General features: G+C 38.3%; 4 protein-coding genes across 4 annotated transcripts; 3 read left to right on the top strand and 1 right to left on the bottom strand.

Annotated features, from left to right (window-relative positions):
• Window positions 1-1,418: 1,418 nt before the first annotated feature.
• On the top strand, window positions 1,419-6,451 carry C9374_005873 (uncharacterized protein; the record flags this gene model as incomplete). Its single annotated transcript, XM_044695671.1, has 7 exons — window positions 1,419-1,937; window positions 2,032-3,176; window positions 3,245-4,332; window positions 4,396-5,486; window positions 5,579-5,829; window positions 5,949-6,145; window positions 6,252-6,451. The coding sequence occupies 7 exons, from the start codon at window positions 1,419-1,421 to the stop codon at window positions 6,449-6,451; spliced, it is 4,491 nt and encodes a 1,496-aa protein (XP_044547760.1).
• A 660-nt stretch (window positions 6,452-7,111) lies between these two features.
• On the bottom strand, window positions 7,112-8,089 carry C9374_005872 (uncharacterized protein; the record flags this gene model as incomplete). The annotated part of the gene is made up of 1 exon (XM_044695670.1): window positions 7,112-8,089. The coding sequence occupies one exon, from the start codon at window positions 8,087-8,089 to the stop codon at window positions 7,112-7,114; it is 978 nt and encodes a 325-aa protein (XP_044547759.1).
• A 681-nt stretch (window positions 8,090-8,770) lies between these two features.
• Window positions 8,771-9,709, top strand: C9374_005871 (uncharacterized protein; the record flags this gene model as incomplete). The annotated part of the gene is made up of 1 exon (XM_044695669.1): window positions 8,771-9,709. One exon carries the CDS (start codon window positions 8,771-8,773, stop codon window positions 9,707-9,709), a length of 939 nt encoding a protein of 312 aa, XP_044547758.1.
• A 718-nt stretch (window positions 9,710-10,427) lies between these two features.
• C9374_005870 (uncharacterized protein) lies at window positions 10,428-17,933 on the top strand (the record flags this gene model as incomplete). Its single annotated transcript, XM_044695668.1, has 1 exon — window positions 10,428-17,933. One exon carries the CDS (start codon window positions 10,428-10,430, stop codon window positions 17,931-17,933), a length of 7,506 nt encoding a protein of 2,501 aa, XP_044547757.1.
• Between the last annotated feature and the right edge of the window lie 279 nt (window positions 17,934-18,212).

Here is an 18,212-nt window from a genome sequence, read left to right as displayed (position 1 = left end):
GATCCTGATTCTCTCTCGGGAAGGCTCTTGATACGTTTCCGAAAGGATATTAATACTCTGGCACCACACTAGACTCAAAACTTTCAATATCCTGAGGTCGTTATCTTTGAGAATTGTATCAACAGCGCAACTAGCAGATAAGATCTCAAGAAAGAACTAGACGTTCTTGATGATTTTTTTTTGTCTTTTTCAACGAATCTTTGTAAAGTCTTCCGCTGAAAAGAATGGCAAGCTGTCAGAAGTTGGAATTTCAAACCATGCGTACGCTTAAAGAATGATTCATGAGAAACGATTGTCTTAAGGGTCCAACGTTGTGATAAAATTTCGTTTTTTTTTCACTTCCAATCAAAATCTGAACTCTCACTTTTTGCCGAACACATTATTCCTTGCTGAAATCAAAACGTTCACTCTACCAATCATCCGTCAGCATTGGAACGAATTTCATTTCAAAAAAAAACACCATTTGATTCATCGACCACTACCAACCTCATCGTGACACAATGTTAACATAACCGACACGTCATCCTCTCTTCACTCAGCACAACAGTTTCTATAATAATTGACCATACAAAGTTTCATCAGCTCACTTCTGATTCCACTCAATACGATTCTCAAATCCATGATGATGAAACAATTTATCCCAGTGCAATTACGAAAAGAATCCTTTTTCAAAAAACAAGAGCAGACACCAACAACACTCGAAAATATAAAATTCTTTAAACACATTCTCATCTGATTGAAAACAGTCTCTCTTTATGAGCGGCTCCACATGTCTTTTCTCAACAACAAATTCATCTTGAAGGGACTGAGAGATGTTTTGATGATGAATGATTTCATCCGTCGAATACATGCAAAATTGGAATTCGATCGTTGCAAGGCAGATCCAAAAGTACATTTGATAATATGACTCTCATCTGCAGTGCATGTTGGATTCTCAATGTTTCATGTATTTGGATTTTAAAAGACCCCTACCTTCAAGTCTTCAATTTTCAACTCTGTATTATTTGGCAGGTAAGAGTGTTGAAAAGATGCAGAGAATAAGGCAGCAACGAAAAAACAAGAATTTCTATCTTTACAATATCACACAAGGACCGAGAACGCGTGTGGATCATGTTGGAAGATTGTCGTTCTAGTCATCACCAAAGTGTACGTTCGTTATGGTTGTGAGTTCAATTCTGTCAGGATAGATAAATATATACAAATCTTATTGATGGCAACTGTCAAGGCATTGACTTCAAATCCAACTGTTTCAATGCTGCTGTTGTTGAATGTCGACTTAAGGCATAGTTCAGGTCACCCCCTTTTAAAGTCCTCACCCAACATGGGATGACAAGATTTTTGAATTGAAAACCATCTCCATACAAAAAATTTTCCGCAACACTCCAAGAACAACAACACTTTGAACAACAACACAAAAGATGGCATCTTCATCCTCCTCCTTGCCTCCGACGACGGAGAGTAATAACACAAGTCCATGTTGGTTTCTTCGGGATGATTCTTGTAATAACACCACCCCTAGAGGAATAACAGAAACACTTCTGGATCCCACTCATCAGAATCAACAACAAGATGAAACTCATATTGCCTCTCATCATACCAATTATACTCACTCTATTTTACTCTACGTGAATGGAATCAAGCATCAATTGAGTTGTCCCAATCCCGAGCTCACTCTCTCACAATATTTACGGAATGAGCTACGGCTCACGGGCACAAAAATTGGTTGTAACGAGGGAGGATGTGGCTCGTGTATTGTCATGGTACAACATTATGATCATCGGACTCAATCGGTAGTGAGTAGAAGTGTTAATTCATGTTTATTTCCATTGATGGAGTGTGATGGATGTCATGTCGTTACAGTTGAAGGAGTTGGCTCGACTCGTGATGATATGCTGCATTTAATTCAAAAGAGAATTAGAGAATTTAATGGATCACAGGTAGGTAGAGAGATTGCAATGTCAGAACAACCATTGTTTTAAATTCTAAATTTTGTAATGAATTGACACTTTTGCATGAAATATTTCTCTGCAGTGCGGATTTTGTACACCTGGATTTGTGATGAGTTTGTATACCTTGCTCAGAAACAATCCAAAGCCATCTCTTGATGAAATTGAAAGAGCTATGGACGGAAATTTGTGTCGATGTACAGGCTACAGACCAATATTGGATGCAGCACGTTCTTTGGTTGGATGCGGCATGGAAAATTGCTGTCAAAATTCAAACAAGTCATCATGCAATTCGAAAGGATGTGGCATGGATAATTGTTGTCAAAATAATGCAAAACAAAACAACCCTAGCGACTGCTGTAGCGGCAAAAGCAGTGATGCAAAAGAATCATCATCGGAGCAATCAACAACCAAAGCAGATCCACTATTTCCGTTTGAATTGAGAAATTACAAATACAAACCTCTCAGAGTCAACAATGCAAGATCTTTGTCTCATGCGACTAAACCACTCATGTGGTATAGACCTACAACGTTGGAAAACTTTTTAGAAATTTTGCAGAGACATCCAAAGGAGCACAAGAGATTTATTGTCGGTAACACAGAAATTGCAATTGAACAAAGAATGAAAAACAAACATTTCCCAGTGGTAATTCAGCCCACTCACATTAAGGAATTGTTAGAAATGAAAGCTGTGTACAATGGAGATTCAGGTGAGGCCTCTCATTTGATATTGGGAGCGAGTATTACTCTCACCAGAATGGAGGAATTTTTACGGGAACAGCAAGAGTTACTTCCACCTCATCAAGCCAAGGCTCTTGATTGCATTCTTGATCAATTGAAATATTTTGCCTCTACTTCCATTCGAAATACTGCGTGCCTTGCAGGTAACATAGTAACTGCAAGCCCAGTAAGTGATTTAAATCCATTATGGATAGCATTGGATTGTAAACTTAAAATCATGCATATGGATGGACATGTGAAAACTGTTGATTTTAAAGATTTCTTTATTGGCTATAGAGAGGTTCAATTGAAAAAGAGTGAATTAATCATTCATTTGGAGCTTCCTCTTCCAAGCAGCACTTGTAAAGTTGCAAATGATTCCATTCAAACGTGTGATCTAATTACTAAGGCCTACAAACAATCGAAAAGACGAGAAGATGACATTGCGGTTGTGACTGCTGGTATGAAAATTAGAATTGAACGAGAGAGTCATATTGTGAGGGATATTAGGTAAGCATTTTTACTTGTTTGTAGGTAGTTTTACGAATCGTAATTTATGGACATGTCACCACTTGTAGATTGGTGTATGGAGGAATGAATGCATATACAGTGTCAGCTGAAAAGACTCGCTCTTTCTTGATCGGAAAACAATTTTCAAAACAAGCATTCGACGAGTCACTCAGCTATCTTGCCGAAGATTTACCGCTCGACAAGAATGCACCTGGAGGAATGATAGAATATCGAAAGGCCTTATCTTTTTCTTTCTACTACAAGTTTTACCTCTATGTGACAAAAACTTTGAATATTCGAGAATTGACCGAGGATGAAAATTCTGCTCTCTTAGATCAATACTATATTGAAAGAGATTTTCCTGTTGGGCAACAAATATTTAAGCCACTCCAAATTGGCGCAAGTGTTGGACAACCTCTTCCACACCAATCAGCTCATTTACAAGTATCAGGCGAGGCAAAATTCGTAGATGACATTCTTCCCTTCTATGGAGAAGTTTATGCTGCACTTGTTCTTTCCACAAAACCTCTCGCAAAAATTGTCTCTGTCAATACTGAGAAGGCTCTCCAAATGAATGGAGTTTTAGGATTTGTCGACCACAAAGATGTAAAGGGCATCAACAAAATTGGTGTTGTCATTCCACACGAAGAGGAGTTATTTAAATCACAATATTGTACAAGTACAGGGCAACTCATTGGAATGATCGTTGCCGAGTCGGAGCTTCAAGCAAAGAACGCTGCTCGTGAGGTTGTCATTGAATATGAAACTTTGCAAGATCAACAACCCATTTTCACAATTCGCCAAGCACTTGAGCATCAATCGTTCCATGTGAAGGAAAAGAGAATATCATCACAAGCTCCCTCATTGATGAATCCACAACTCAACAAGCACGCTCCTGAATTAATTCAAGAAATTTCAAACAATCCTCAACTTGAAAAAGATCATGTTCTTGTTGAGGGTGACACCTACACAAACACAGCTCAAGAACATTTCTATGTGGAACCATATGCTGCTGTGGTGATTCCTAACTTTCCTGAATTAGGTGAATATCAAGTGTATTGTACCACTCAGGACTGTTCACACACTCAAATGACAGTTGCTGAAGTTCTCAATATTCCTAGTAATAAGGTTGTTGCTTCTGTGAAACGACTTGGAGGTAAGTGAGTAGTGATTGTATAATGTGCTAATTAATATTTAAATTACAATACCAAAACAACAGGTGGATTTGGAGGAAAAGAATCGAAACCTACATACCTTGCAGCTGCAGTAGCAGTAGCTGCTCAAAAATTCCAGAGACCTGTTCGTATTATTCTAGACCGAGATGTCGACATGTCTACCACAGGTCAACGGCATCCATTCTTTGCCAAATACAAAGCAGCTTTAAACAAGTCAACCTTAAAAATTGAAGCTTTGGATGTTGAAATCATTTCTAATGGAGGATACAGCATGGACCTGAGTGAAAGCGTTCTCAATCGAGCCATGCAAAGCGTTGACAATTGTTATTTCGTTCCTGCTTCAAAGATAACTGGACGAGTGTGTAAAACCAATGTTCAATCGAATACGGCATTCAGAGGATTTGGTGGACCTCAGTCCCTTATCGCAATAGAAACTGTCATTGATCATTTGTCACACGCTCTCTATAGCCAACTCGATACAACTTCACAACAAACCACTAGCCCTTACAAATTGGCCATGTCGATCCGAGAAGCCAATTTCTACACCTCTCAAAATTCCATCACTCCATTCCAAATGAAAATTGAAGACACTGATCGAATTCACACGTTATGGAATCAAACCAAAGAATGTGCCAATTACGAGCAACGTCTGAAAGAAATTGAAGATTTCAACTCGAAACACAGATATCGTAAAAAAGGAATCTCCATGCTTCCTGTGAAATTTGGCATTGCCTTTGGAGCTCCCTTCTTGAACCAAGGAGGTGCCTTTATTAATATTTATCACAATGATGGTTCTGTATTATTGAGCACGGGCGGTGTTTGTATGGGACAAGGTCTCTTTATCAAATTGATTCAGGTTGCATCGACTGCGCTTGGCATTCCTCCTGAACTCATTCACATTAAGGATACATCGAGCGATAAGATTCCTAACGGGTCAGCCACTGCTGCAAGTGCTTCGAGTGATTTATATGGACAAGCAGTGATCAATGCTTGCAATGTGATTAATAAGCGTTTGGATGCTCTCAAGAAGGAGTTGTTCCCAGAATTATTCGCAAATTATGTTCTTGATGAAAAGGACAAACTTCATGCTCCACCGGTTCTAACTACAGAACAATGGATTGAATTGGTTGATAAGGTAAGTATCAAGATGTTTATTTTTTAATGTTGACTATTTAATTTCTCATTCAAAATTATCATATCAACATGTCACAACAACACACCTCATAGGCCTATTACAAGGGAGATATCTCACTCAGCGCCACTGGATTCTACCACACTTCACAGGTGTGGATGGATTGGGAGAAGGGCATTGGAAGGCCTTTCGAATATTTCACTTATGGATGTGCTGCTAGTGAAGTCGAAATTGACACACTCACTGGAGATTGGACCGTGAAACGTACAGATATCGTCATGGATGTAGGAAATAGCTTGAATCCTGCTATCGACATTGGTCAAATTGAGGGAGCTTTTATTCAAGGGTATGTTGACATGTTTTCAAATGTTGCATGACGCGAATGATGAAAATAACCATTCATGATGCTGATAAAAATAACGACATATTGTGACCACCATGGTGAATGACATATGTCCTTAACAGAATGGGATTGTTTACAATGGAGGAATTTATGTGGGGAGATGAATCACACACTTGGATTCAACCAGGTCAATGCTTTACCAAAGGACCTGGTGCTTACAAAATTCCATCAGCAGGTGACATTCCATGCGTGTTTAATGTTCACCTGTTAAAAGATTCTCTCAATCCCAAAGCAACCTATAGCTCGAAAGGTATTGGAGGTATGTTTTACAATTTTTGCCCGGTGACTTTAGATAACTTGGTTTATTGTATCCATCCAAACGACTAATTTTTTAAATTGATTTTTCACCTATTCACAATATATAGAACCTCCTCTTGGTTTGGGAGCAACTGTGTTCTTTGCTATCAAACAAGCTGTCGAAAGTGCTCGAAGAGATGCTGGAATTACTAGTTACTGTAAATTGGAACCTCCAGCAACAACGGAGAAAATTAGAGTTGCCTGTTATGACAAGTTTGTTGAGCGATTTGTGGAAGATGAGAACACTAGAATTAAGTGTAGTTACTAGTTATTAAGGAACGCCGTTTGAAGAATACAGTTTTGTAGATGATGTTTTGCTTGTTTATTTTGGTCTGTTGAATAATGATGATTTACATCGCTTTGGCTCTACCGATTTACCATCAAAATTTCTGGATGAAATACCAACAATAAAAAAGTCAATCTAAAAACTGGGTCCATCTGTTCGAACAATTGGCGATCCAACACGTGTTGTTGCTTGTCATCCGAGTGAGCTTGGTGTGGCATTGAAGCTTTCTTTTCACTTTTCATTTGCAATACGCTAGGGTCGCTTTGTTGTCTTCGATGTTGAGAGAAGGAGCCAGAATGCGAGGAGGATGATTGTCTCATCATGACACCACAATGAAAGTGTTTACTGTTCATGTTATGGCCAAAGAGTCTGTACGATCAAATACGAAAATGAACTGCTGAGTGCGCCAGAGAAGGACGAGTTTTGTCAAGTAATTGAAGGTTCAGCCAATTTTCATAAGGCTGCTGTTTGTATGTGTTTTGGTGTTTTTTTTGGCAATTAAAATTGGTACCATCTAAATTTAACAACAGTTCGTTTTTGTTCTTTCGAAAGCAAGTGTCAAAGTCAAAGAGTCACCTTGACGGAGATAACACTTCAAAGAATGCAAGAATGAATTTCATAGAAGAGGGAGATTGGAAAGTTTCACAGCAAAGTTCTCTTGTTTGGTATGGGAAAGAAGGCGTTGGGCAAACTACTGCTTCTGTTTCGTTCTAAGGGTGCAGCAGCTGATACGTTTCGTTTCGTTCGTTGCGATTTCATGGGAGTTAGATTAAAGGTTCTTTCTTTGTCACCTGCGATTGTGTTGTGGTCTAACTGTTTGGTATTATTTGCGTTTTTGCATGAGGGAGGCGAATTATTCGTGGAGCTGGGCTCAGTTTTTTCCGATTTCACCACAGTAACTGGTGCATTCGAAGTAGATGTATAGGAAGAGGATACAATGTTTGTTGGTGAGGTTGTCATTTCAGTGGGCGGTGCATGTTGGACTCTATTCGAATTCACTTGTTGATTAAGGCTGTTATTATTGTTGAAATGAATGCCGTTCGTTTGCTCTTCATTAGAATCCAGTGAACTGCTTGATAGTGTTGGAGTCAAATTTAAAGTTGCGCCATCCACTACACTTGTTTCGGTTTCATCGGGATTGGAGACCCAAATTCGTGTATTGTGCCAAACACTGGCCTCGTCCACAATGACATCCTTCTCATTGATCGCTGCGCTTGGAAAGGTCTTGTTCGGCCGTTGTTTCTTCTTAAACCATGAAAATAACGGCTCTGAAGAGTATGGCAAGGATTGTTTGAAGAATTTGGGAGTTTGTTTGACAGGAAGTGTGTTGGTTCTTCGGGGAGAGTTTTTTGAGGACGGATCGTGTTGCAATGGTGGAGAAGAACGATGATTGGATGATGATGCAGATTCGGTTTGAGAAATAATCTTTCCCTTTTCAATCACTGCAACATCGTGAGGAGAGAAGTCTTGTTGTGTTGTTGTTGTTTCTGAGGATTGAGAAGGATGTGCTCGATATTTGGAAGCCGATACGACAAAGGCTCGATCCGTTCTCTTTTGAAAAGGATGCTCACGTTCCTCGAGGTATTGCCGAAATGAATTCTTTGAGGCTCCTCCACCCATGATGATGATGATTAAAGTCAAAGAAGCCTTAATAGAAGGAATAATAAATTACAGAAGAGAAGGAGAAAGGAGAACGTAACGAACGACCCAACAATGTTCTATTGAAATACTATGCGGGCTTGAGCGGACTTGTTTTTGATGCCGTTGATTTGGAGGTACTGTACAGCCTTGGACTTGATTTTTCTTTGAGTGAAACCTCTGGAATTTTTAGAGTCCTGAGGTTTCTTTAAGGTTCTCATGAACTTGTTTCGGGGATAAAGCACGAAACAGATTTGTTTTTAAAAAAGTAATAACTCCAACCTTTATGGGTTGAGGTGATCCTGCTTCTCGTGTTCGGTAAGAAGGAACAACCTTATGTTAATGTATTTTTCTAATGAACGAATTATATTTGTTCACATTCTGCTGAGGAGAAAGAACATTAGTTGGCGAATACAAAATTATTATTCACCGCAGAAACAAACCATGTGAATAGGAACTTGCCTAAATTAGGGATATCATAACTAAAGCACCGTCATCTCAACAAACAAAGATAATGGCTGCGTTATTAATACCAAACGACGTCTGGGAAAATCTCGAACAAATCTTGGACCTTCATTTGGAGCTCACGTCAGCGATGCTAACAGAAAAAAGAACAAAAAAATTATTGCAAACACACTCAAAGTTTTTAGATGAAATCCTAGAATGAAAACCCGATCACGACATACGAGGAAAGCAATTGTAGGAGAAAAATTCAATGATGACGATGAGGATATTTTGTTTAGTACATCTCATGAGGAAAATAATAATGAAATGATTCTCTCCGATGACGATGATTTCATCAGTGAAGACTCATCAACAATGAACAATAATATTATTCATATCGGAAAGCCCACACAATTTTTCGAAATTCCTCTTGTGAGGTTTGGTCAACAGCTCTATATACCGTTAGTTTATGCAAAAAGATTTTTGAACATTTCAACAAGGACCATTTATGCCATGTACGGACGATTTGAAACTTTGACCTCTCTGACCGAGAGAGTTTGTTTGAATGGAAATGAAATGAAAACATTAGCCGAGTTAAGTAAGAGAGAAGGCCTTGACCGTAGTTTGCATATTAAGAGCAACAGGAACGGCATTTCGTTATTTCAAATCGAAAAGTTTGTTAACAAAGTTGTAGAACAATTACACAAAGGTCAACCTTCACAAGAGAGTGATGATGATGAAACTCTGTATTCCTCAGAAAAGCCCTTATCAATTCCAGAAGACTATTCCATCTCTTCCCATGCTCATTTACATGATTTTATTCTCAACCTGGACAACAATACCATTGAAACTAATAATGTCACAGAGAATGCAAAAGACGTGGAAGAGGATGAGAGTGTAGGAGAAATCCAAAGCGAAGAGAGTAATGAAAGCTATTCGACAACTACTACATCACTTGACGACGATGGTGATGATGGCGATACATCACATAACATTTCAAAAGCTACACAAAGTATGGTCACGCTGGAAGAATATGACCACAAAATTATTGATACTTGTCCACTGCATTATGATGGAGTGAAGAATTTTCAAAAGCTTTTGGTCCATTTAACCAAGGAACGGAGCAATTGTAATGTGTTGGTACCTTTAGATTACTAAGTTTTCAGATAGTGGAGGATGTTATGAAGCAATCAAACCTTACCATACTCTTTCAACATTGTTTTCTTGCAACATCACTAATTGACTTTTGACAACCATTAGAAAGAAGGATATCCTTCGTGCCTCTGCCAAGAACTTGACAAAAGAACATTTTCCTGTTGACAAATGTATACTTCGCTTCTTTCCTGTTTGGTCAACATAATATTAATTGATTAGGGGCGAGTTAGAAAAATCAATGTTTCATTGAGATTAAGGGTTGTTTATGCCAACTCATGTTGACATTTGACAAGACTTTCACATCAAAAAAAAAGCCATCATCAGATTAGGTGACACAACCCATCATCATCGACGCACCAAGAACATCACCCAAATCAATTAAATTATTGTGTTATTCCTACCTTCCAAACACAACCCAAGTGTCGATACTTTTTTGCTGACATCTCTTGTCCATGTTTTTTCTCTAAAGTTTAATTTATCAAATTTCAAATCCTCTTTGTATTGGTATGTATCAAAGAACTCATCCTATTGCTTATTCTCTATTAATTCCATGATGGAATCGTTTTATTATTCTTTGAACATAACAACAACATCATGGATTGATCCTTTCACTTTTGAATCATCATCCTTGTTGGACGTCGTGTGTTCTCGACCCTTGTTTTTTGGCACCTGTCATCATTTCAAATAATTGTCCTACAACATTTTCTAGAAAGAGAATAACATGTTCTCATCAAACTCAGAATCAGAAGCTATACCTCCAACTTCTCCAAAGACTCCACGAAGTCCAACCAGTCCTCGGGCACAATTAGTACAACAGCAAATGATAGAATCACCACCATCACTACGACAACAACAACAACAACCTCAAGATACGAGTGTTCCACTCACTCCCGTATCATCATCATCACCAGTCGTAAACAATGCAAACAACAATACAACAACAACAACAACCCCACCACAACCATCCTCTTCATCTCCTAAAACAACAAGTACTACTTTAGATGAGAAGAAGCATCCACAAGTAAGTCCAATGAAGGAATTGGAGCATACCCGTAATGATGATGATCATCATCATCCATTTGTTGAGAATCATAAAATCAATGGAGGAGGAACGGAAGGAAGAAATTTAAACGCTACGGAATCTTGTGATGAAGCTGCTACAGAGCCTTTGAAACAGGACTCGAATGATCATCATTTGGTTCATTCAGAAATGATTAATTCTTCTTCTGTAGAGAAGGATGTAGCCATGAACAACACCAATAACACATTCAGTAGCAGCAATAACGACAACAAGATAACTCCTCAGCCTGAATCTACGACGGAGCCTTCTTCATCATCATCATTGGAATCTCATCATCAAGGAGATAATACTAGCTCTTCTTCTGTATCAACAACAACAACAACAGCAACTACAACAACATCGACTTCAACCAATGATGCTGTTTCTGTCGTTACAGCTGTACCACAAGGCCTGCAACAACAAGAACAAGATTCATCCAATCCACAACAAAAACCCAAAGTTACCGTTCTTGCGTATACAGGTCCAATGACCTCACTCCCACCTCCACCTGCCACACCTCCTCCACCATTGACTGAAGAGGAGAAGAAACGTCATCAAAAGTTCTTGGGAGTGGTCGCTACGGTTTTGAATGATGTGAACTCGCAACAAGCACAACAACAACAAACACAACAGTCCTCATCTTCCTCATCACCAACAGCAGCAAGTGCTTCTTCTTCTCAGCAGCAACAACAGTCTCAACCATTTCCAGCATCTTCATCTCATCAAAAAACTGAAAAGACTCCAATTCCAATTAATATGCAAGCAATGGATCCCTTTTCAATTGAAGAAATTGATCAAACTCAATGGACTGTGCTCTATAATACCAACACTTTGAATAACACACATTCAAAGCGTATTCTTATGAGATCTTCAAGTATTCGATTGCAACAACAATCACAAAGATTTAACTCTTCAATTCTTGCTGCATCTTCAAATAATACCAATCATGTTAGTTCAGGTGCTTTATTGGAACAATTGGCATCGGCTTCACCAACACGTGCTCCCTCTTCTGAACATCATCACAATGAAAACAAAGGTCTTCTTGTGAAAAACTTTTTCAGATTCCTCTCTGTTGGAGGAGAATACTTGCAAAAGTTTAAATCCAAAAAATCAAATTCTGATGTCGAAGAAGTTGTCTATTTCAAATATCCTCATGTGAGACATTGTTTACAAGTATTTTACAAACCATTCAAAATTTTACGTTATGAAGCTGTTCCATACAGAGCAACTCCTTTCAAGCCTCAATTTGCAGTGTTGACTCCTGCCAATAGTGATGCTCCTCAATCTGTGACATCTCCAAATGTCACACCTGAGAACCCTCCTCCACAATCTTCATCTAATCACAATGATCAAAAAAAGAAGAAAAACTCAAAGGATAAGAACGAAAAGGAGGAAAAGAAAGAGGAGGATAATGTAGTTGTGGACGAAGATGAAATTTTGCCATCCTTTGCAAAAATTCTCGATATTGAAAAGGCACAGGCTGAGAAGGCAACAGACGTTCAAGCACCAACTGAACCTGAGGAATTGTATAAGGTCACTGATCAAATGGGAGATTTCACAGAAGCAGGTCTCTCAAAGAAATTGAAAAATGCTCTTATTGGTCAAGGCAAGAGAAAATCAATATTTGGTGGCAAGACAGAGAAACCTAAAAAAGAAGAGAAGGAAGCAAAAGAGAGCAAAGAGTCCAACAAGGAAGGAAAGGAAGGCAAGGAAGGCGCACCGGCCGAAGGAGGAACACCTCAATTACTTAGTTCATTACAGACCAATCAAAGCTTAACTGAAAAGGAAATGAAGTTAGCTCTTTTACAGCAAAAAGGACAAGGAGAAAAGAAGGCTGTGGACGCCTTCGACGAAATTGATATTTCTAAATCCTTGAAAAAGAGCTTGGTTGAGAAGGCAAAAGAATTGTGTGCGAAACGACCACTTGAGCTTCTCAACGAAATTACTGCTGAAATTCAAAGGTCTGAAAGTACTGTGAACGATTCAAAGAAGCACCAAAGCGAATCCTTCTTACATGTTGTTCAACTCAATGAAGAGAATATCAACAAGGATAATAGAAGATTAATGGGAGTTTTACAACCAAAGTATGAGTACAAACCTCTTCACACTACTTTGTGTCAAAGAATTCCAGAAATTGAATATCCTGTCAAGAAAAAGTTTAGATTCCTCTTGTCTTGCAACGAATTCCAATTTATGGAAAAGTTTGACGTCATGAAAGAATTGTTCACATTCTCTGTTGCAATTTATGACACCAAGTACTCCAAGAAGATTAGTGAGGATTATTGGTTCCATCTATTTTCTGAAGAACAATTGCAACAGTTGGCGCCATCAATCCGTGAATCCATTCAAAAGAAATCGAATGGCATTGTTGCCAACTCTGACAAGAGACTATTCTCAATTTCTTCACCAAACGAAGAAATGTATTTGGTACTGTATGTTCACCGCGTACCAACTTGTTCCATTAAGGACACGCTCAAACATCACAAGAAGAATGACTTTTCTTCAGAGATTGAGGCCAGAAAGAACAAACTTTCTCATTTCAGACATGCAGCATTTGTTAGCTTTGTTCCTCTTTTCAAAGGTGAGAAGAAGCTTGAACTTAATCCATCGATGCATTTCGATCAGTTCTATGTGGTCGAAGGCGATTACAAGACCCCATTTAATGTCTATGCTGCCATTAAACAAAAGATCAAATTGCAAGCCGTCTCTGCCTCAATGAAAGTACACACCGAGTTGGTGAGTGACTTGCAGAGATATGTCAAGAATAAGATTGAGGACAATACCGATACAACTCCAACAGGACAGCTTGCCTCCATCAAATCCGATGAGGATAGTGTGAATAATACGGAAGAACAATCCTTGTCACTTCAACCAACCAATCCCTTCTTAAACGGTAACAATATTGATGAGAATGGAGATCCCGTGTTCAGTGCAATTGATGATGAGGACGAGTTCTCTGATGATCCACCAAGATTAATGTCTGAAGATTATGGTAAAACCATGTTCGACGAGCAATTGAAAATTTTGGAATCGGAAGCCATCAACGAAATTCCATGGAGCAAGGCCCGTCATCCACACATGACCTTGTTTAATACCATGTATATTTATCCTATGGGTGCAAAGCTAGAGAAAACTAAGGCTAAGAATGTTGTTGTGGAAGTCGTATTTAGAGAAAACGATGCCGTAATACCAACACAAGAGGAAATTCAAAAATGTCATCCTGTCGTTATTAACAGATTCACATCTGAAAAAAGGAGATCAGATTTTACAGCTCTTGAACATGATACTACTACTCCTCAATTCCTTGATGAAATCAAAATTGATGTTCCAGCTGTCACCAAGAAGGGCAACCATTTACTCTTCATTTTCTATCATGTTGACATTGAAAAGAAGTCTTCCAAACTCGTTTATGAACCTGTTGGAACCAGAGAAGAAGAGTTTGGAAAATGTGAGCGCTCAGTGTTGGGTTATTCATTCCTTGAATTGACTGAAAAGAATAAGCTTTACGAAGAGGATAAGGCTCAACGTAATTGTTCCTACGAACTCACATACTCGGATGTTCAGAGACACATTTTCGTTGGTGAACTCAGGGTGTATAAGGCATTGCAACCAGAATATCTTTCCAAGTCCAAGACGAAGGGCATTTTGGACAAGATTAGTGACGCAAGATTCAAACTTTCTGCTCAACTTGTTTCTAGTGTTAATCCTCAAGACGAAGTACTTCAATTATTCTTTGCCAGTATTCATGACTTGTATAGTCCTGAAAAAGAAAATAAGGAACAAATATTGGAGTACATTTGCCGTTACGTCTTGATGAAATTCTGTACCATTGAATTCTCTCTCTTCTTGCCTCATCTTCCAATTGTTATGAACATCTTGTTTGAATTGATGAGTAGTATTTCAGAATTGCCACTCCAATCTGCCGACTTGAGAAAGGGCGCTGAACGATTATTGTTTGAGCAAGTACTTGTGTGTCTCAGAGGTGTTTATCACTATACCAAGAATCACACACGTGGTAACAAGTTTATGGCATCGTACATCAAATATATTTTCGATGAAATGAACAGAGGATATCCAACATATTCAGTACTTACTCGTATCTTTACAGATTATTTGGAAGAATTGACCAAGATTTTACAAGGCGATCCAACCAAGCATTACTTTGAAACCAACAACTTGTCAGAGCACGATCCATTCCGTTTCTCATGGTTCTTGTTCGATACTATTATTAAGAGTTTGACACTTTGCATCAAGACAGACTCATTGGATTGTCTCACGATTAGGGATAGCTGGTATTTGAACAAGTCTGACAAATACAGCAGAAACGATGAACATCCACTCTCTCAAGAATACTTTGTGAATCGAGTGAAAGACTTGATGACATACTTTTGTACACGTACCAAGAAATTGCTCTCCTCTTCTGGTCACGGTAGACAAAACATTGGTTTGAATGCTAACAGAAATCTTGCTCTCTTCATTAGAGATTTAATTCCATTTGTTGACAGAGATTATTACATTGGAATTGTAAAGCACTATATGGATTGCTTGTCCATTGAAAATTCAAAAGATACATCTGTTGAAGCATTGTTGAGATTGAAGTCTGATTTCGTGGCGATCATGTGTGACTATGATTACTTTATTCCACTCAACAATTTGCAACTCCAGGATGGAAACTTCTTAATCCGACATTTCTTTGATGTCTTCTTTAGCACTGTTGAAACCAACAATGAAAAGTTAATGCTCAAAGTTGGAAAGTGTGTATTGGATTTATTCTGCAAGATTGATTACGATGCAAGATATCAAGACACATCCAAGAGAGCTGCTATTGCAGAGATGTTCCTTTACTTTGTTGACAAGTACATGGACAAGGAAGAATATCTCACTCTCTTCCACAATGATGAAATGTACCTCGTCACAGCATTTTGTATCTTGTGGGTGTTGAGAAACTTGTCAGAACAACGACTCACTCAATGGTGGATACAAGCTCCAGTACACGTCATGCTTAACTGTATCAGCTTTTTGGATTATTGTGTCATGTCTGTACATACTCTTTCCTACTCATCTTCCATTCCAAGAGAAAAGAGAGGCAATCAACGATCCTTACGTATGGAGACCATCTTGACAGTCAATTATTTGATCAGCAAGCTCACTGAAAAATCTGTACTCACTGAGGTCTTTGAAAAAATCAAAAAGAAGTATGATATTGACCACTTGTTAAAGTTAGCAGAAAGTGAATCTCAAGAATTGAAGAACCTTCCAGAAGTTCAAATTTTGTCCAAGCTCGAGATTACTAGAAATACCAAAACCATTACACCTGTAGAGTCACTGATTTTGCGTTCCATCAGCAGATTGATCTTTAACATTATTTTCCAATTGACCCTCAAAGAAGAGTACAAAGCTTGTAAGATCATCTTCCAGGATTGTCTTCATCCATTGCTTTTCAACTTTAACCATTTGTTTGTGTGTCATGAATTGTACGATCAAACCATTCCAAAGAAAGAGCGAGCACCCTATGCTCAGAAACGTAAGGTTGAACAAAAGTGGAGATGGCTTCTTGGTGTCTGTACATTATACTCTGAAGAACTCATGTTTGATAAGAATGTCGGAGATATTATCAACATTTCTAAGGAATGTGTTTCTCTCTTGCTGAAACCATTCGCATCGACACTCTCTCACGAAGAACTTGCACAAGATTTACCTGAGGAACCTGAAGATGTGAACATTGATGCCAAACGTTGCTCCATTTCCTCGGCCACTTTTGCAAAACTCGTTGACAAATTTGTTGGATTGTGCACATTGCCTGGTGACACGGAAGCTCGTGGAGTGTTCTATGCCATTTTCCTCAATACCTTCTCTTCATTCACAACTGCTCGTCAACTCATGAATCACTTGATGGGTATCTATCGAAGAACTTTGAATGTTGTGAAAGAGGCCACTCGTGCCAAAGAACAAGGAGATCCAAACGCACCCGAAATTACCAAAGAAAACGCTGTATGTCTTTACATTGAACAAGCCATGAATGAACTTGTCAAGGAAGCATTCCATGCTCTTGATAATGAATCATTGGCTCTCTATATGCATCATTATGAAGAAATTGTCCAAGGTATCAAGTTTAGATATGAAAAACCTGGTGCTGTGAAAAAAGTTCACCCAACTCTCAAAAAGATCAAAAAGACTCTTCTTCAAAACTTGTTAAGCTTTAAGAAGGATGAAGGTTCTTCGACTTCCAATGTTCACTCACGACACAATACCACGACTGCCATGATTCCGCGAGGTATTCCAGTTGAAAAACTCAAAGAACCTCAAATTTCTCTCAATCAATGGCGGATTAACAAGAAGGAATATATTAGTAAGAATATTTTGAATCCATACAATATTCAATTTGATTTATTGAGTTGGCCAGCAACTGAAATTGCTCGACAAGAAACCATTATTGATTTGAAGATTTTCAAAAAGATTGAAGCCAATGAATTCTACAACTCTGGATGGAGTGATCCCAAGTACAAGTATGAACTTGCTCCTCATATTTCTGCTCTCACTGATCGTGTCAACAAGATTAGCTATTGGGTACAAACTAAAATTCTCACTGAAAACAATGCGGACATCAGAAAGGCACTCTTTAAAAAGTTTGTTGAAATTGCCAAAGAATCCTACGAGTTGAACAATTACAGTGCATTCTTTGCTATTATTTCAGGTCTTCAATCCGTTCCAGTATATCGACTCAAAGAAACGAGAAAGGGTCTCTCTGAAAGTGACAACAATATTTTCAAGATCTTTGATGAACTTCATGCCAACAATCGAAGTAAGCTCAGAGAAAATCTCAACAACACGATCATTAACAACAATACTCCAATCATTCCATTTATTGGTATTTTCCAAACAGATTTGACCTTTACTTCGGATGGTAATCCTGATGAATTCAATCATCCCAAGACACCTCAAAAGAAATTAATTAATTACCAAAAGAGAAGAATTTATTATGCAACCATTCAGAAAGTGAAGGATTTACAAAATTGTGCAAATTTGTACCATTTAGAACCCATTCCATACGTCCAATATGTTTTAAAGGAACATATTTTCGAAGGTATTATTACCAACGATGATGAGCTTCACAAGAAGTCTCTCATGATTGAACCAAGAAAACCAACCACCAACAACAACAATTAATTATCATACACTTTTGTAACATCCACCCAACAATAAATTTATGTTATGCCCTTCATTTTCAGTATCATCATGTCCAATTCGACATTTTGCAACACAAATGTTGAACAAATTACGACAAGTGTTGGATCAACCAACCCATGAATGGAATCCATAGAAAACCACAACCTCTATTGAAAAAGAACAGCTCTTCAAGATCAAACATGAATGAACCTTTGTTTTGTAACGAGCCAACCGCTTTCGATTTACGTCTCTCCAAATTAGTCTGGAGAGAATTTGCAA

This window comes from Naegleria lovaniensis (genome assembly GCF_003324165.1).
Source record: "Naegleria lovaniensis strain ATCC 30569 chromosome Unknown tig025, whole genome shotgun sequence".
Classification (NCBI taxonomy): domain Eukaryota; phylum Heterolobosea; class Eutetramitea; order Acrasida; family Naegleriidae; genus Naegleria; species Naegleria lovaniensis.
The sequence above is the reverse complement of the archived record's forward strand: the minus strand, read 5'-3'. Positions and strand labels throughout refer to the sequence as shown.